The sequence below is a fragment of the Oncorhynchus clarkii genome, chromosome 15 (assembly GCF_045791955.1).
Source record: "Oncorhynchus clarkii lewisi isolate Uvic-CL-2024 chromosome 15, UVic_Ocla_1.0, whole genome shotgun sequence".
NCBI lineage: Eukaryota > Metazoa > Chordata > Actinopteri > Salmoniformes > Salmonidae > Oncorhynchus > Oncorhynchus clarkii.
The window spans coordinates 16,459,788-16,479,585 of NC_092161.1; the positions used below are offsets into that span (position 1 = coordinate 16,459,788).

The 19,798-nt window shown below is 47.5% G+C and overlaps 2 protein-coding genes across 3 annotated transcripts in view; both read right to left on the reverse strand.

The window, feature by feature from the left end:
- LOC139366966 (phospholipid-transporting ATPase IB-like) overlaps window positions 1–12,792 on the reverse strand; it is a 99,061-nt gene extending 86,269 nt beyond the window's left edge. Inside the window, exon 1 of one of the 2 annotated variants that reach the window (XM_071104776.1) lies at window positions 12,651–12,792. In XM_071104776.1, the coding sequence (XP_070960877.1) occupies window positions 12,651–12,693 (43 nt within the window). In that variant the 5' untranslated portion in view covers window positions 12,694–12,792. Of the gene's footprint in view, window positions 1–4,396; window positions 4,492–12,650 lie in introns of those variants that run through there. The other variant, XM_071104775.1, reaches the window with a different exon arrangement.
- A 535-nt stretch (window positions 12,793–13,327) lies between these two features.
- Window positions 13,328–19,355, reverse strand: LOC139366967 (E3 ubiquitin-protein ligase RLIM-like). Its single transcript, XM_071104779.1, has 4 exons — window positions 19,275–19,355; window positions 18,008–18,163; window positions 17,313–17,435; window positions 13,328–17,105 (listed from the first exon to the last, which is right to left on the reverse strand). The coding sequence occupies exons 2-4, from the start codon at window positions 18,153–18,155 to the stop codon at window positions 15,220–15,222; spliced, it is 2,157 nt and encodes a 718-aa protein (XP_070960880.1). The 5' UTR covers window positions 18,156–18,163; window positions 19,275–19,355; the 3' UTR covers window positions 13,328–15,219.
- Window positions 19,356–19,798: the final 443 nt, after the last annotated feature.

Sequence of the window (19,798 nt, forward strand, 5' to 3'; positions counted from 1 at the left end):
GGCTTAGAAACAATTTATGCTTGATCTGAAAATGTGGTCGAAGGCTCCGTATGGAGGTTGTGACGCAGTTGTGGACCCTCCAGAGGCTTGCAGAGGCCAAATTGATCTCCGTACCGCATCGCCGGGCGCCTCCCAAATTTTGTAACAATGCGGAGGGTAGAGATCCGCATTGACATGATTGGTTGACGGTAGGTGGGGGCGGGAGGTCCTGTATAAACACAAACTTACATCCTTGACAACTTCCTTCTCAACAGCTCAACGCTTCTCCGTGAAGCGCAAGAAGAATGAATGCCCTGACTACTGCAGAGGCCGTATCCCTGTAAATGCTTCACGGCCAATGCAGACGTCAGATTGACCATGCAGTGCCTTTTAGGATATGTTTAATCAGGTGCTAGAGCTGGACTGGAACACAATCCTGCACACATAGCAGACATCCAGGACCAAATGTTCCAACCGCTCATAAAGATTCATGCAGGGAGCCTCCTGGTCGTCTGGGGCTAGTTCACAGGAGACCGGGTCAAAGGTCATCTGAGCAGACGGATCACTGTGGTCACGTTCCCTTGCTCAGACGTTGCACGCATCAACCAATGGTTGCCTGCCACGTCGTTAGGCACCAGATTGCTATAAAATATGTGGTTAGCTGATAAGTAAAATGCCTATCCAGGTGTTGTAGGATCTGGCATGTGTCAGAAATGCCTGTGCAGAGGAACGCACCATGTGTCTCCTCTCTTAGTGGCTTATTGCACAGTAAACAACAGGCAAATAAATCACCTCCCACCATCTATCTCACAGCTCACTGGGGAGAGAGAGTAGGAGAGGAGGTTGTGATCACGTAGGAGTGTACATTTTTAGCAGATGATGCAACAAGGTGAAAGACAATGCAGTGAAGAAGGAATAAGACAGCTACAGGGCCTCATGATGATTTGTTTTGATTAGGGCTGACCCCGACTAAAACAAGTATTGGTCGATTGAAAGTCGTCTGTTCTTTTGACAAGTCGATTGGTCAACATTATTAAACGTGTATTCTTCCATATGTAGACACACACCATGTATGCATTGAGCTTGTCTGATGCTTTAATAAGCACACTGTTTGATAAAATAAGACACGTGACTCAAGAGGGAGCCAGAGATCACGATAACCAGAAGAAAAAACCTTAACCTGTCCAGACCATCCTCCTCTGCTCCTACTGGCTTTCTCAGATTCTTCCGCTACTCTCCGGTAATAGGCTACACCCGGAGTCAGCAAACTTTCTCATTTCTCATCAAACTTTCTAATTTATCTTACCATTTCTACCGAACTGTGTGCCAGTTATGGATTTCATATGCACATTTTCATGGAACAGTTTAATTTAATTTATAATAACGTCTTCGTATCTCAAAATCATTGTCATGTGGTTAATCAAAATTCAATCCAAATCTAAATGAAAATGACACAAACCTAAAAAGTCACTTTTATTGCCAACTACTGTTTGTACAAATAGCCGATAAAGCCAAATAATAAAAACACTGCAGCCTGCAGGTAGAAAGTATCCTGATTCTACAATGTAGAAAATAGTAAAAATAAAGAAAAACCCTTGAATGAGTAGGTGTGTCCAAACTTTTGACTGGTACTGTATATACAGTATATTATATATATATATATATATATATATATATACACATACACACACACACACAGTAGGGCAAAAAAGTATTTAGTCAGCCACCAATTGTGCAAGTTCTCCCACTTAAAAAGATGAGGCCTGTAATTTTCATCATAGGTACACTTCAACTATGACAGACAAAATTATAGAATAAAATAAAATAAAATAACAACGCAATGTTTATATCCCAGGACAAATTAGCTAGAAACAGCAAGCTAGCTAAATAGGACAAATTAGCTAGCAAGTGAAGCTAGCTAGCTAAATTGCCATAAATGTTTAATGCTTTTCGACCTGTCCCCAAATTAATGTAATTGGTTCAGAGTTTGATTAGATATTTTAACCTGCGTTTCGTGATCACGTTTGGTGTGGGGGGACAAAATATATTTATGCACGATGGAGCATGATGGTGCACGATGGTGCATGATGGCGCACGTGCGCAGCCGGTTTGGGTTCCGTGTCAGCAGACACCCTGCCTCTGTGGCGTGGTGACTGTATTACCACCACACTGGCGGTCACAAGTCATGAATGCAGTCAAATTCCACATGGTTGTTTAGTCATTGTAATTAGGCTTCTCCAAGCTCTGTTGCTGCTGATGGTCATTAGTAGCCTACCAAACTTGCTAACTGCCTGGTACTCAGCACTCTATGGTCCCTCTAATCACTTTGACATCAATGCAAATGTAATCAAAAATCTAATCAAACACTTCATGAGCTCATGTTGCGCAACATTTCTATAGGCTATGCTATTGTGTGAGAAAACATAGTGATGGCCTCTATTAAAAAGAGGAGGATCCCATCAGTTTTCTATAGGCTAGGCCTAATATATTTATTTCTCAACTTTCCTAATATAAAGCACATTACTTGTCTTTACAGGAGTATAGCCTACCTGGCTGGCATGAAAATGAACCACGGGAAAAGCGTCCTCCATTCGCTATTTAAGTGCATAGATGACATGTATCCCCCCTGTTTCAAGCCATATGCGTGATAATGGTCCATTCTAAATCAAAACAAATTTCACACATTATTTAGTATATGTAAAGACAAGATTAAATCAAGAATAGTCTGATGGTGACAATATTAGCCTAAATATTATATATAATATATTAGCCTAATATGATCAATTTATATATTATATATTATAAGCATAAGGCAAGAAACAATACATACCTTTTTTTAGAAACTTTTTTAAAATCATAGTCCCAGACCTGTAGCCTAGACCATATTTTATTAATGTTTTATTTAACTAAGCAAGTCAGTTAAGAACAAATTGTTATTTACAATGACGGCCTACCCCGGCCAAACCCTCCCTTAACCCGGATGACGCTGGGCCATTTGTGTGCCTCCCAATCACGGCCGGTTGTGATACAGCCTGGAATCGAACCAGGGTCTGTAGTGACACCTCTAGCACTGAGATGCAGTGCCTTAGACTGCTGCGCCACTTGGGAGCCCATAAGCCTCTATGTTTTGATAAGGTTTGTATCACAACTAAAGTGGTCAAATAACTTCTTAAAATGAAGCACATTAATCCGCTTTACAATGGGTGTAGAGCCTAACTGGCATACATTTGCGCTTATAGCCTACTGCCGTGTGTGCATTGCTGTTCTTGTAATGTGAAAAAATAGCCCAATAATTTATAAAAAATGTAAAGCTAAACGTTCTGATGTGTTGCGTCAGCCTTAGAGCGTAAAAAAGTTTTTTTTGATGCTAGTGGTTGTATTCATTTGGGATCTATCGCATCCCACAACTGTCCCAGGCTATGTTTGGAATATTTATTTCTCGGACAGAATCGGGCAACTTTTGTACTCTGGGGGATAGTAGATTGACATAAGCTAGTGCTTTTGCTGTTTGTTAGGCCTACTCACCTTGTTGGCTGACGAAAAGTAAATGTGGACAGTTCTAATATCTTCAATATGCGCCTCGGAAATGGATAGGACACGTGCGTATGTGTATGTCTTCACTTGTAGCATGTGAGAAAGACCCAATCACGTGATGGAGAGCCATGTGAGTGGGATGTGAGTCGAAGCACGCAGCACAAAGGGAGAAGGGAATTCAAATGATTATATTCGGCCCAAGGGCACAACGGCTACTGGCCGCGAAAAAAAGGCATTACCGCCACACAAGGGGATTGCGCCGGGAAATCCGAGGTATTATCAAGTGCTTCTCAAATTGTGAATAAGAGACTGATGAAGTGTGTACAGCCTGCACAAAAAAAACTAAGCAGAGCTCATGCCTTTCATGCAACTTTTTTTTTTTTTTTCATGCAATCATGTTTCTTTAGACCAGTCTAAAATAAATAATGGATTTATTGTGAAGGTGTAGGCTATATTACATGGATTTATTAGACTTTTTAAAAAGTAGATTTTCCAAAGGTCTGCATCAGTGGAAGCCAAGAGATGCTAAATGTGTTTATGTTAATTAACGGTCAATTACCGTGAGACTGGCAGTTATATGCTTGACAATCACAGGCTAACTAAATTTTGTGACCGCTACAGTCCTAATTATGATGTCCACCAATTGAATGTGACAGTCAGATAGCGACGCTCAGTGTTTCTTGTTTTGGCTTATGGTTTTGACTATCTGTAAAACAGGCATACAAAGTCAGTCATGTGACTAAAAATAAGCAAACTACAAATTCAGACAGCCCACTTGAAGGTCCCACCCTCTGAAAACTTATTGGTGAATCGGAGGTTCCCCCATCGCCCCCCAGTCTCCCTGTGTTGATTCGTTGCCCCTCCCATTACAGGAAATCATTACCTACAGAGCAGCGGCGTCTGACCGTCTGACCCCTACGAGGTTCCATGGCTGTCCCTGTTCCTAAGATGACCTCTAGCCAGGTCGTTTACTTCCTGGTCAAGGTTGACCTGCAGGTCTGCTGGGGTGGCCAGTGGGTCCAGTTACCAAGACGATGGAGTGAACAATTAGTAGAGGAGTGAAAGCCTCTTTCCTACAGCACAAGCTGGAGTAGTAATCCTCTCTCTGTCTGCTCTGCAACTTCCTCTACCTGCTAATCCATACACTGATAATCCTACAGGTGAGACCAGAGACAGGATAATACATTTATACCTAATCACATATACTGTACGGTTCACGCATGCACAGACACACACTTACACTCCTATACACACATTCACACAAAGCAAAAAAATAAAAATACACAGTAGTGCCCACTATTACAGTGGCAATGCATTTACACATGCAATGGCCCAACATGCAGTTAACTACTCGCCTGCTCACCCTCTCACTCACTCACTCTCACCCAAACCAACAGTCAACCGAAACACATGCATGCATCTATGTGCATGGTTAAGGCATGCCATGTGCATACGCAGGGGTCACAAGTAAGTGTGCTTTATTTACATATGCAGTTGAAGTTGGAAGTTTACATACACTTAGGTTGGAGTCATTAAAACTAGTTTTTAAACCACTCCACAAATGTCTTGTTAACAAACTATAGTTTTGGCAAGTCGGTTAGGACATCTACTTTGTGCATGACACAAGTCATTTTTCCAACAATTGTTTACAGACAGATTATTTCACTTATAATTCACTGTATCACAATTCCAGTTGGTCAGAAGTTTACATACACTAAGTTGACTGTGCCTTTAAACAGCTTGGAAAATTCCAGAAAATTATGTCATGGCTTTAGAAGCTTCTGATAGGCTAATTGACATCATTTGAGTCAATTGGAGGTGTACCTGTGGATGTATTACAAGGCCTACCTTCAAACTCAGTGCCTCTTTGCTTGACATCATGGGAAAGTCAAAAGAAGTCAGCCAAGACCTCAGAAAAAATATTGTAGACCTCCACAAGTCTGGTTCATCCTTGGGAGCAATTTCCAAACGCCTGAAGGTACCACGTTCATCTGTACAAACAATAGTATGCAAGTATAAACATCATGGGACCGTGCAGCCGTCATACCGTTCAGGAAGGAGACGCATTCTGTCTCCTAGAGATGAACGCAGTTTGGTGCGAAAAGTGCAAATCAATCCCAGAACAACAGCAAAGGACCTTGTGAAGATGCTGGAGGAAACAGGTACAAAATTATCGATATCCACAATAAAACGAGTCCTATATCGACATAATCTGAAAGACCGCTCAGCAAGGAAGAAGCCACTGCTCCAAAACTGCCATAAAAAAAGCCAGACTACGGTTTGCAACTGCACATGGGGACAAAGATTGGATTTTTTTGAGAAATGTCCTCTGGCCTGATGAAACTAAAATGGAACTGTTTGGCCCTAATGACCATTGTTATGTTTGGAAGAAAAAGAGGGAGGCTTGCAAGACAAAGAACACCATCCCAACCGGGAAGCACGACAGCATCATGTTGTGGGGGTGCTTTGCTGCAGGAGGGACTGGTGCACTTCACAAAATAGATGGCATCATGAGGTAGGAAAATTATGTGGATATATTGAAGCAACATCTCAAGACATCAGTCAGGAAGTTAAAACTTGATCGCAAATGGATCGTAACCCCAAGCATACAGTACATCCAAAGTTGTGGTAAACTGGCTTAAGGACAACAAAGTCAAGGTATTGGAGTGGCCATCACAAAGCCCTGACCTTAATCCTATAGACAATTTGTGGGCAGAACTGAAAACGTGTGTGTGAGCAAGGAGGGCTACAAACCTGACTCAGTTACACCAGCTCTGTCAGGAGGAATGGGCCAAAATTCACCCAACTTATTGTGGGAAGCTTGTGGAAGGCTAAATGAAATGTTTGATCCAAGTTAAACAATTGAAAGGCAATGCTACCAAATACTAATTGAGTGTATTTAAACGTCTTACCCACTGGGAATGTGATGAAAGAAATAAAAGCAGAAATAAATCATTCTCTCTTTTTCTGACAATTCACATTCTTAAAATAAAGTGGTGATCCTAACTGACGTAAGACAGGTAATTTTGACTAACTTTAAATGTATTTGGCTAAGGTGTATGTAAACTTCCGACTTCAACTGTATGTGACCATGTTCTTGTGTGTGTTTTGTGTGTCTTTCGATATGTGTACAAGATCTTGCAGAGTGAATACATGGTGGTTTATACAGTATGTGTATATGTGATCGTATGTCAACGAGCACATAAAGTCACTGTGCAGACAGGCAGACCAGCCTAGTCCAGCGGTCACCAGCCCTGGTCCTGGAAAGTCATGTGTCTCTAGTATCAGGGTTAGTGACCACCACTGTGCTCTAGTCCAGCGGTCACCAGCCCTGGTCCTAGAAAGTCGTGTGTCTCTAGTATCAGGGTTTAGTGACCACCACTGTGCTCTAGTTCAGGGTTGGGGTTCATTTTCAATTGAAATTCACTCCTTGAATTGATTGGCCCCGACCGCTGCTCTAGTCATTAAAGGTTACTATTCCAGTGCACGCACTAGTGAACTCCAAGCAGTGAGGGGCTCCAGCCTGGCCAGCCTGGTGAACTCCAAGCAGTGAGGGGCGCCAGCCAGGCCAGCCTGTGAACTCCAAGCAGTGAGGGGCGCCAGCCTGGCCAGCCTGTGAACGCCAAGCAGTGAGGGGCGCCAGCCAGGCCAGCCTGTGAACTCCAAGCAGTGAGGGGTGCCAGCCAGGCCAGCCTGTGAACTCCAAGCAGTGAGGGGTGCCAGCCAGGCCAGCCTGTGAACTCCAAGCAGTGAGGGGTGCCAGCCAGGCCAGCCTGTGAACTCCAAGCAGTGAGGGGCGCCAGCCAGGCCAGCCTGTGAACTCCAAGCAGTGAGGGGCTCCAGCCTGGCCAGCCTGGTGAACTCCAAGCAGTGAGGGGTGCCAGCCAGACCAGCCTGTGAACTCCAAGCAGTGAGGGGCACCAGCCAGGCCAGCCTGTGAACTCCAAGCAGTGAGGGGCGCCAGCCAGACCAGCCTGTGAACTCCAAGCAGTGAGGGGCGCCAGCCTGGCCAGCCTGTGAACTCCAAGCAGTGAGGGGCGCCAGCCAGGCCAGCCTGTGAACTCCAAGCAGTGAGGGGCACCAGCCAGACCAGCCTGTGAACTCCAAGCAGTGAGGGGCGCCAGCCTGGCCAGCCTGTGAACTCCAAGCAGTGAGGGGCACCAGCCAGACCAGCCTGTGAACTCCAAGCAGTGAGGGGTGCCAGCCTGTGAACTCCAAGCAGTGAGGGGCGCCAGCCTGGCCAGCCTGTGAACGCCAAGCAGTGAGGGGCGCCAGCCTGTGAACTCCAAGCAGTGAGGGGCGCCAGCCTGGCCAGCCTGTGAACTCCAAGCAGTGAGGGGTGCCAGCCTGTGAACTCCAAGCAGTGAGGGGCGCCAGCCTGGCCAGCCTGTGAACTCCAAGCAGTGAGGGGCGCCAGCCTGGCCAGCCTGTGAACTCCAAGCAGTGAGGGGCGCCAGCCAGACCAGCCTGTGAACTCCAAGCAGTGAGGGGCGCCAACCAGACCAGCCTGTGAACTCCAAGCAGTGAGGGGCGCCAGCCAGGCCAGCCTGTGTAAGACAAGACTCTAACTCACTTCTGTCATACCTGTCAGTGAGGCGAGAGCGCATGGCGGCCACGCCGACGCCCCGCTCGGGGTCCAGGCGGTCAGGAGACTCCTACTGACTAATGGGAGTCAACACTAACTGCTCTGGGGGAGACAGAAATCATGGAGCAGGCCATCAGCCGTGGGACGGGAGAAAGATAAGGGAGTAGGCCACCAGCCGTGGGATGGGAGACAAAGATAAGGGAGTAGGCCACCAGCTGTGGGACAGGAGACAAAGATAAGGGAGCAGGCCACCAGCCGTGGGACAGGAGACAAAGATAAGGGAGTAGGCCACCAGCTGTGGGACAGGAGACAAAGATAAGGGAGTAGGCCACCAGCCGTGGGACGGGAGAAAGATAAGGGAGTAGGCCACCAGCCGTGGGACAGGAGACAAAGATAAGGGAGTAGGCCACCAGCCGTGGGACGGGAGAAAGATAAGGGAGTAGGCCACCAGCCGTGGGACAGGAGACAAAGATAAGGCAGTAGGCTCACTGCTTGGGACGGGAGACAAAGATAAGGGAGTAGGCCACCAGCCGTGGGACGGGAGACAAAGATAAGGGAGTAGGCCACCAGCCGTGGGACGGGAGAAAGATAAGGGAGTAGGCCACCAGCCGTGGGATGGAAGACAAAGATAAGGGAGTAGGCCACCAGCCGTGGGACAGGAGACAAAGATAAGGGAGTAGGCCACCAGCCGTGGGACGGAAGACAAAGATAAGGGAGTAGGCCACCAGCCGTGGGACGGAAGACAAAGATAAGGGAGTAGGCCACCAGCCGTGGGACGGAAGACAAAGATAAGGGAGTAGGCCACCAGCCGTGGGACAGGAGACAAAGATAAGGGAGTAGGCCACCAGCCGTGGGACGGGAGACAAAGATAAGGGAGTAGGCCACCAGCCGTGGGACGGAAGACAAAGATAAGGGAGTAGGCCACCAGCCGTGGGACGGAAGACAAAGATAAGGGAGTAGGCCACCAGCCGTGGGACGGAAGACAAAGATAAGGGAGTAGGCCACCAGCCGTGGGACAGGAGACAAAGATAAGGGAGTAGGCCACCAGCCGTGGGACGGGAGACAAAGATAAGGGAGTAGGCCACCAGCCGTGGGACGGGAGAAAGATAAGGGAGTAGGCCACCAGCCGTGGGACGGGAGACAAAGATAAGGCAGTAGGCCACCAGCCGTGGGACTGGAGACAAAGATAAGGCAGTAGGCCACCAGCCGTGGGACGGAAGAAAACAACACAGAGAGTCAGTAACGCAATGCCACTATTGTCCGGGGCTGGCCACACACAACAACACAAGTGTGAGTAAGTAATCAATGTGTGTGTAGGTGAGTTCAGGTGTGAATCTAGAAGAGGCAATTGACTGTGTGTGTGTGTGTATGTGTGCCTGTGTGTTTATGTAGACTGTGTGTGTGTGTGTGTGTTTCTACTTGTGAATGCTGTTGGAATGTCGTTGACATTGTCTTGAGTCCCATGAAGGTTGTACAACAGTGCTCCTCTGTGGCCAACTGATCACATTGCCTCCTGAAGCTTTTCTGGAGCTCATCATATTTGTTCCCTAGACTGACCGTGCCAGCCACACATCCATCCATAGAGAGCATTCATTCCCCAAATGGTATCCTTAACAACCTAGCATCCATTACAACCAGGAATTATACACTATATATAAAAAGGGTATGTGGATATCCATTCAAATTAGTTGATTTGGCTATTTCAGCAACACCCGTTGCTGACAGGTGCATAGTATCGAGCATACAGCCATGCAATCTCCATAGACAAACGTTGGCAGTAGAATGGCCTTACTGAATAGCTCAGTGACTTTCAACGTGGCACCGTCATAGGATGCCACCATTTGTCAAATTTCTGCCCTGCTAAAGCTTCCCCGGTCAACTGGAAGTGCTGTTATTTTGAAGTGTAAACGTCTTGGAGCAACAGCGGCACATCCGCGAACTGGTAGGCCACATAAGCTCACAGAATGGGCCCGCCAATGCTGAAGCCTGTAGCCCGTAAAAATCATCTGTCCTCGGTTGAAACACTCACTACGGAGATCCAATCTGCTTCTCGAAATGGGTTTCCATGGCCGGGAAGCCGCACACAAGCCTAAGATCACCATGCGCAATGCCAAGCGTCGGCTGGAGTGGTGTAAAGCTTGCCGCCATTGGACTCTGGAGCAGTGGAAACGCGTTCTCTGGAGTGATGAATCACACTTCACCATCTGGTAGTAAGATTTTGGGTTTGGCAGATGTCAGGAGAAAGCTACCTGCCCCAATGCATAGTGCCAACTGCAAAGTTTGGTGGAGGAGGAATAATGGTCTGGGGCTGTTTTTCATGGTTCAGGCCCCTTAGTTCCAATGAAGGGAAATCTTAACGCTACAGCATACAATGACATTCTAGACGATTCTGTGCTTCCCACTTTGTGGCAAAGTTTGGGGAAGGCCCTTTCCTGTTTCAGCATGACAATGCCCCAATGCACAAAGCGAGGTACACACAGAAATATTTTTGTCAAGATAGGTGTGGAAGAACTTGACTAGCCTGCACAGAGCCCTGACCTCAATCCCATTTGGATGAATTGGAACGCAGACTGCGAGCCAGGTCTAATCGCCCAACATCAGCGCCCGACAGCACTAATGCTCTTGTGGCTGAATGGAAGCAAGTCCCCGGCAGCAATGTTCCAACATCTAGTGGAAAGTCTTTCCAGAAGAGTGGAGGCTGATATGATGTAGCAGCAAAGGGGGACCAACGCCATATTAATGCCCATGATTTTGGAATGAGATGTTCCAAGAGAAGGTGTCCATATACTTTTGGTCATGTAGTGTATGTCCCCAGAAAGACACACAGACAATAGCCTGATTTATATCATTATATCTTTATACATGGTAAACCACACTTCTCTGGGGACTATACACACACAGAATAGTAATGCGGTGGCAGGTATCCTGGCGGTTAGGAGCATTGGGAAAGTAACCAAAAGGTTGCTGGATCGAATCCCGAGCAAGGCAATTAACCCTAATTGCTCCTGGGTAGCTGTCAATAATGTCTGATCCCTGACCCCACTCTCTGAGTGTGTCTCAGGAAGAGTGGGATATGCAAAAACCACATTCCCATCTCACACCTTACAGGTTACTCACTTGTACATACAATATATAATAAGAACTGTCAACATCTCCCTTAAATGTCACTGGGGGGGTCCGTTAATAGGTCTATAGGGATAGTGTGAGTGTTTGTTCCCGGATGTGTTGTCCTGTCTTGACTCCTGGGTCCCGACTGTCCTTATTAACCCAAAGTAAAAGTACTTTTCTGTCAATATCAGCTTTCCCTGGAGTCTCTCACTAGAACCTGTTGGAGGAAAAACATTCAGTCACACACAAACACCTGCCACAATGCACTTGTGCCAGTTAATTGTGCCAGTCACTCAAGGTCATTCAGCCACATGCATACCCTCTTCCAGGACAATTGCTGCATCAAACCTGCCCCAACTATCTCCCAAAACCCTGACCTCCTCCTCTCTATTCCCTGCAGCCTTGACCCAACACCTCTTATAGCTGTCACTCCCTGACATGGTCAAAACGCCAATAATCATGCTAGGATTTTCCGTGTGTACATAGGCTAGAGTCCGTGGATAAAATAAGTATGCGCTGTGTGGGGAGTACTGTGCAATGATGCTTTCTGCTGTCCCTGTAACGCATAGAGGGCAAAAGCGCATCTGTGACGCATTGTTTTTTTTCGGGGACAAAAGCGCAATGAATAGCCCCAAAAGACCAATCACTATTCTGCACCAGTATACAGGCCCAGATAATGTCTCTATTATGTAGCCTAAACTAGCACAGATGTCGTGTTCAACTGTGTGGGTCCCGCGTGACCTTAACAGGTGAGATGGCCTTCCCGCTAGGGGCTTAGAATAAGATCCCTTAGTCACGTTGCCTTTAAGTAACGACTGTGTTAAACAACGGGCTCTCCCACCGTGCCGAACTGTGGGCAGTTATGTGTTCTCGGACTAAAGTATGTCCTATCCTGACAGTTTGCACCCTTCACACCATTAACCCATTCGCCCTGGGAAAGTAAATCGATTCCGTGGACAAATAGTCTACATAGGCATTTCTGTAGGCTAGTCTATTACGTGCGCATGTTTAAAGTGAGGACATGACATCTCGGTCCCCGCTAACCTACACTAACCTCGTCTCCATCTACCGGTATTTACTGAATTATTTTTGCACAGCATAATTACGCACAGTACACTACGCTATACAAAGCATTCGACGCTGAGCCCACAATCCGAGTCAGTCCATGCCAATAGAAAATTAGCCGTGCACTGACTGTGTAGGCTATGACAGGGTGCACCGCCTCCGTGCCGCAGTCCTGGGATAAACAAGGCCATCCCAACCCCTATAGTCCCAATAATATAGCCTAAAGCACACATATAATAGGCCAGATTGCACAAATTGTCAATAGAATCAATCAATCAGTCCTCGTCGCAATGTTTATGTCGCTGCCAGTTCGACCCCTATAAATACCCATGGAGCTGTAGACTACAGTACATGCGTCGTCCCCTCTAGCCACGCTTACCGCCCTCGCTGTGGATCTTCTTCGATCGCCTGTTGAAATACATCCTGAACTTGTGCGGTTCTGTATCAGGCTGGAAGATGGCGTCCGGGGCACCGGCATGCTAGTGGCTCACTGACACAGCGGGGAATGCGAGCACGGGACAAGGCTGCATTCGCTCGGAGATAAACCATAACCGACCAGTAAGGCGGTGGTGGGTCGACTCAGCAGCGACGAGGGCGCGCATAGATGCCATGTGTTCGTGCGGCTTCGTCCTCAGCCAAACTCACAAAAAGGCTAACCTCGTTCCTTCGTTCAGTCTCACTTTGCTTCCACTGGATATGCATGTAGCCAATGTGTGCCATAAATTAATAGTCTAACATGTCATGTGTAAAAATAACCTAGTAACGCAGTAGCCATAGACTGCAGGAGGCCAACACTGCAGAGCTAGGTTAAATAGCATGCTAAATGAATATAGGGAATATGACTATTAGCACTATGGTTATTTAATATTTGGATATTTAAAAAATGAAGTGTTACATTCATCTAATTTCATAGGCCTATGAGTAATTTGTAGCCTAGGGAGAGAGAAAGTCATATTAAAGACAGGGAGAGAAACCATCACGTGTCGTGTCATAGGAGGAGATGTGGATAAAAACAGTGGTTTTGTGTGAGGAACAAACACAGTCACACAAAATAACTCCAGGCATAACAAAGCTGTATTTAATTCCATTGTTAAGGAGCAGAGAAGAAAACCCTTGTATATTTATATTACACAGTAACAGAACACATTAATCTTAACAGTTTGTTTTAATCTCATCACATAACAATAAGTATTCAATATCTCAAAGGATGTTTTTGATCTCATTAAATAGGAACAGAATAAATACTAAATTCTGAATTCGATGGCCACAAACCCTCCCACTCGGTCTTAGATTAACATTCAGGTGACTGATTAATGCTGCTAAATCATATGACATTCTGTTTTGTCACTTCCTTCAGCTCTACCACACACACACTTATCCATCACACTCACAGCTCCACAATGCACGTACGCTCAGATTCTGCAGTATACAAAGAGCAATATTACCCAATTATCACACCCCTGTCTCATGGGTCTGCATGACAAAGGTCAGGATTCAAATGACAGAAAACCCCTGCCCTACCTGGACACCGATAACACTGGCCTCCAGTTCTCACCATGTTGTATTGTGGTGAATACTGCCCCTGGTGGTAACATGGCGATACTGCATGCAGGAAAAGCCAATTGAAATCTAGGCCAGGCTAATGGAGGAAGAAATCTGTTGTTCACTGATCTGAAAGGATTGGATAGATATAGAAAATGGTTGAGTGGTGCCGGAACCATTTTGCTTTCACCTATTCATTCCTTTCAGGTTTGTGAACATGGAAATCAGGCCATGACAGGCAGGTTCTACCAGAACTGGGACTTTAAAACACAGACGTTGAAGGAGTGGGAGGTGATTAACTACTTTTTGATTACTGGGGTATCTCTAGGAGGCCGAGGGTAGAGGGACAGAATACTACTGAGCAGATACTCTATTTCCCAACAGAGGAACTAATCATTGATGCCAAGGAGTAAACAAGGGAGAAAGAACAGCACTAGAATGTTTTAAAATGTAACTATGAAAAACAGTCCTTCCTTCCCTCCATGTTATTGCACAACTCCTTGTCTAGCATCAACCTTATTGGCCTGTCTCTGTAACAGACAAGTTCTACTACAAGTGCTTGCTGCTAAATCACACACTTTCCTGATCATATTTTTCTTTAGATGTTTCTTTCTGACTTGGGGTACTAATATTTTAGTGTCAAAGGCTGTAACGGAATGAAATGTTGAACATCCACTGTGGATCTGTGGGGTTCGATGGCTAGGTTGAAATATACTGAACAGGTGGGCAAACAACAGGATCCTTGGGACCACTGACCAAGTGAAAACTCATTCAAAAGTCAGGATACACGACAGCCTTTGTCCACACAATGTCAAATCATAGAGGACACTGAAAGGAATGTCGGGGCTTTAAAATGGAGGATTCCAATATTAGCTTTTAACTTAAAATGGCTGTTTCCTGCTTCTGATTAAAAATGCAATGCGACTGAGGACTTTCTCTTCTGAACCCCAAAACACAGGAGGCGGTGACATATTTACACGTTCTCAACCAAATCAAGTCCAGAGATGTGTCTGGCTGATTACTGTAGTCTGGTTGTGACAGGGTGATGTCACAGCGCATCAGGTAGAGGAGCAGCAGCTGGCTATAGTAGCTCATTAGCATAAGTCCTATCTTTACATGTGGACCTCAGTGACAACATGACAGAGTGGCCAAACAGAAACAAGGAGGGGAAGAAAAAAAAAGTGCTGAAAATAAAATACTTCTAAAAAAATAAAGCTTTGTTAATTCTCTGCATTTATAGTCCCCCCCCTCAATGGATAGCGCAATGATAAATGAAAACATTAAAGCGCTATGTACATGCACCGTCCACTCCGCTCGGGCATGCTCAGTTCAGCCAACAGGTGGCAAGGTGTAGCTGGTGGCGGTCTAGGGTCAGGGGGTTCTAGGGATCAAAGGTCAGGGCAGGGTCAGTCCTGGTGCACAGGGAGGATGGGCTGCCTGCAGATGGGGCAGGTGTTGTTTTCAGAGAGCCAGCGGTCAATGCAGTGGATGTGGAACTCGTGGGCGCAGGGCAGGCGACGCAGCTTATTCCCCTGGGCATACTCATTAATGCAGACGCTGCAGGCGCGCCCCGCCTCTCCCTCCAGGCTAGCCTGGCCGTAGGTGCGCGTGGCCAGATTATCGATCTGCTCTTTGGTCAGGCCACGAGGGTGCTCCTCGTCCTCCTCATCGTTGAGCAGAAAGAAGTGGGCCAGACGCAGGATGGGCAGTGTGCCGTTTTCCACGAGGTTGTTTGTGTCCCTGCTCGTCGGCCGACCCTCATTGGGGGTAGGGACTCCACCGGCACCGCCGTCACTCCCGACTAATCTCTCCTGGCCTCCTTCCTCCTCGGCCCCTGCCACTCCCTCGGTCTCCATCTCCACCCCTCCTGCCTGACCTTCCACCCCAGTTCCACTTTCGTTGCCATGGTAGGCCTGTGTGGTGGTGTTTGCGTTGGGTCCAGCAGGGTCCTGGTGACCTGGCGTGCCCCCGGTGGTCTCAGAGTCAGCCTCCGTCTCCATGAGGGAGCTGAGCTCTCCGAAGCCGGTCATGATCTGTCTGAGGATGGAGCGCAGGGCGGTGGAGCTGGGCTCCCCCAGGCCCGTCTCACTGATCCTCCTCAGAGGGATCCGGATGGTGCTGACGTAGGTCCGGATCCCGCCCCGCTCCGAGCGGGAGATGGTGCGCCGGAAGCCTCCACTGTCACTCTCGAAGGTGACGGTATTCTCAGCAGCGCGGGCCCGGGAGCGGGTACGGCTGGCGATGCTGTCTCGGTCCCGGTTCTCTCCCGGTCGGATGCGACGCACCTGCAGGTCCAGCATGATGGTGGGATGGCGGCGTACCCCTCCGGCGCCCCCCGCCCCGGCCGTGTGTGCCTCTCCCTCCTGCTCCTCTGCCTCTGGACCAGGCTCTGATACTACAGCCGGCTCTGACACGGCTTCACCAGTCTCCATGGAGACAGAAGCAGTTCCGTTGCTGGGCTCGGCAGTGTGGATATTATTAGAGCCACCATTTCCACTCCCACCATTAGGGGATAAGGTAGCTGAGTTAGGGGCGGGGTTTCTCTGAAGAGGGGAGCGGCTACGTCTCCTAGATGACCGGGAGGAAGTCCCACCTCCTGCCACAGCCCTGCGGGTCCGGCCGCGGGATCGAGTCCTGCTGCTGTGTGGCTCACGCCCCACAGACGCCCCCTGGGGGCCAGACTGGGGCGCTACACGGGGGCAGTCCAGGGTAGCAACCCCCTCCTCCTGCCTCTCCTCTTGGGAGGAAGCTCCGCTTGGGGACTGGAGCTGTGGAGGGCTGCTTTGATCCTGAAGGGTAGGGGGGGTGATGGGAAATGGGGGGAGGTGGAGGGCTGTTGTACTCCTTAGAGCAGTAGGGGGGGACAGGGGTGAGGTGAAGGGTGCAGGAGTCAGAGGAGGGGTGGTGGTAGTACTGCGTGTACGGCGGGTTTGAGCCCTCCTGCCCAGGGTTGCTCGAGGTGAGGGATAGGGGGAGGGCCGGGCAGGGGTGTAGGGTGAGGGGCGAGTGGAAGGGGAAGTGCGTATGGACGCTGTGGATGGAGGGGGGACAGGGGACAACTCTGAGGGGTCGGGGGTGTCACTGTGCTCCCCTGGTTCCGGCTGCTCATGGTTGATGTTGATCTCCAGGCTGAAGCGGAACTCTCCACTGTTGGGGTTGGTGCGGCTGACCGCGCGCCACGTCTGGTTGCCGCTCTGGCCGCTCCGTGTGGCATTCCCGGTTCGTCGGAACGTGTTCAGCCACTCCAGCAGTGAGTCACCATTAGATGTCTCTGCTCCCGGCTCAGCAGTACCTATACAGACAGCGGCTCGTTACTGAACTGAGTCAGTTGTAATTATCTAGTAATACGTCAGTACTATACAGCAGAAATTAGGTTATGAACCTTTTGAGAACCATTACATCCTGTCAAGTTTAGGTTATACAGGCTAGACCCTTTAGCATCCATTTCCTCCCCAATATTCCTTCCATGCCCCTCCTAACCCTCTCTCCTCCCCCTCACCACTGCTCCCCTCCTCTTCTCCGGCCTCCGTATTTTGTGGGCGTGGTTCAGGTCGTGGCTGAGATGACACACGCTCCTTTGCCCCATCCAGGCGCTGCCGTAGCTCCTCCGCTGTCACTTCACCTGGGGAATAACATGTCCCCTGTTAGGTCAAGATGGAGGGTGTATGATATGGGGTAGGTTATATGCTTCATTGTTGAGGGTCCAGTTCAGCCCTTAGTGGCCAACATGGAGCCATTATATTATGATGTGATATTACAAATGTTTGTGTTTTATTTTACCTTTATTTAACTAGGCAAGTCAGTTAAGAACAAATTGTTATTTACAATGACGGCCTATATTAGATTGTATTAGCGAGTCTGCATTGGTGTATTGGGTATGGACAGGGGTGGACAACTACGCCAATCCGAGGGCTGCAGTCCTGCTGGTTTTTGTTTCTCCATGGCATTAATTAGCACCACTGATTGGCTAGGGGGACCGGGCACGTGGCTGTCCTGATACAAATTAGCCTGTGATTTAAAAACATGGAGGAAAACCAGCAAACACCACTGCCCTGAGCGATTGGTGCTGTGCAGCCCTACATTATAGCGGGTTCTAGTGACGTCAGGTATTCTAGGTTCCTGGGGTTCTTGTGAGGTCAGGTGTTCTAGGTTCCTGGGGTTCTAGTAAGGTCAGGTGTTCTAGGTTCCTCTCACCAGGTGTGCCCAGCAGGTTGCTGTCTCTCATGAGGCGGTACTCTTCCTCGCTCAGATCGTTGATGAAGTGATAGTACGCCTCCTCCCTTCGAAGACGCTCCGCCTGACGCCGCCGCTCGTCTCGCCCACCGGGAGGGTCCATCACCATGGAAACCGCTGGGGCACACGGAAGGGGTGATAGGGGTGTCAGAATTGTGGAACACCTGGCTGGATCTTACCAGGGCACTATTGTGATGCATCCATCATTCAATCATAGGGAGCAGTTGAATCAGACATATTTGACAGATTCTATACAACTAATGTACACGTCACTGACACACTTGACAAGCATGGATTAGAACGAGGCTTTACTGATCATCCAATTCCCTGGGGAAAAACCGCAGTCCAATAGCTTGTGTCACGTGAAAGTAGGATTTACAGAAAGGCTATTACTCGATCAATGCAATTATGTGACATTGCAACTCCCGTCGCCTTTACATTATTAAACCGGTTTCCGTGGCCAACCTTTAGCCATGAACGATGAAGTCAAAACAACAACTTCCATTTTGATGTGGAATGAGACATGGCCAGTAAGAGGTCGGCTGAGCTGACATAACAAAAATCTAACCTTCCCTGTTCCGACAGCTAGCTGGCTAACCTCCTTGGATTCATCAGAAAATCTCAATACAACAGCATCAATGCCACTGCGATAGACAGCAAAACATATTTCGTCGGCCGTAAATGTTGCAACAATCACGGTATTTGGAGCAATAATGCCGTCTCTACAAAGCATCATAATATAGTAGGCCATGTTGGAGAACACAGGAGGAGCAACAAAACTGACGTTGTCATCCTACTAGTTACCAATCACCGACCCAGGAATGATCACAGACACGTCGAGAGTCCAAACATTGCACTACGGAGGAGGGACATGACAAAGAAAAGTCGGGCTCCATACAAACTGACTATGTAGAGGACAAAGAATCGTCACCTAACTATTGCAACAGAATTATATAAACGTCTCCAACTACAAAAAAATCTTGTTCACACCTATACGCAGGTTTCACATTGCCTTTCAAAGCGGCGAGCTGTCATTTTGAATGCGCAACGCATTTGTTAGTTGCTGCCGACAGCTAACTAGCCATCTTCTGGTGAAAGGTTTGACCAATAAATAATACTTTTTTTTGACAAGCAACACACGAACAGAGTGCATACTATACTCAATCTAAATAGTGTTATTGGCTCGAGTAAATGGCAATGACAACGAAATTTAAAGGGATTGTTGTACCTGACACAGCAGCTGTAATATGGACGGGTTTGCTTTCCTCTCCGCTCTGATTACAATGTAGCCAAGATGGGACCACCTGTGCTACACTTCTCACCGTCTGACCAAACACTATCAATGTCAGATTAGTTCCTACCCAATGAAACCGCACGACTACGAGGATTAAAACAGCTAATTGTTGTGTTTCAGTCAATGTATATATGTATTATTATTTGTTTAACTATGAAGACGACTGCTTTACAATTTTCAACAGGTTATTTTTCACAAATGTATTTGACATAAAATCACGAAGTTTGATAATTTTTCTCCCCGCAGTCAATGATTATATAATGAGGTATATGTCATTTTCCAATGCAATTGGAAAATGACATAATTACATGTTTTCGTTTGTCAATGTCTGTGCGCGTATCTTGACTAGTCTTTCTGCCTTTATTAGACGCCAGAATTGTCTGATTGTGGACATCCACATCAATGTATTATTAAGGAGAGGAGTAATTGCCATAAAATGTGAAGGGGGAACATTTTAA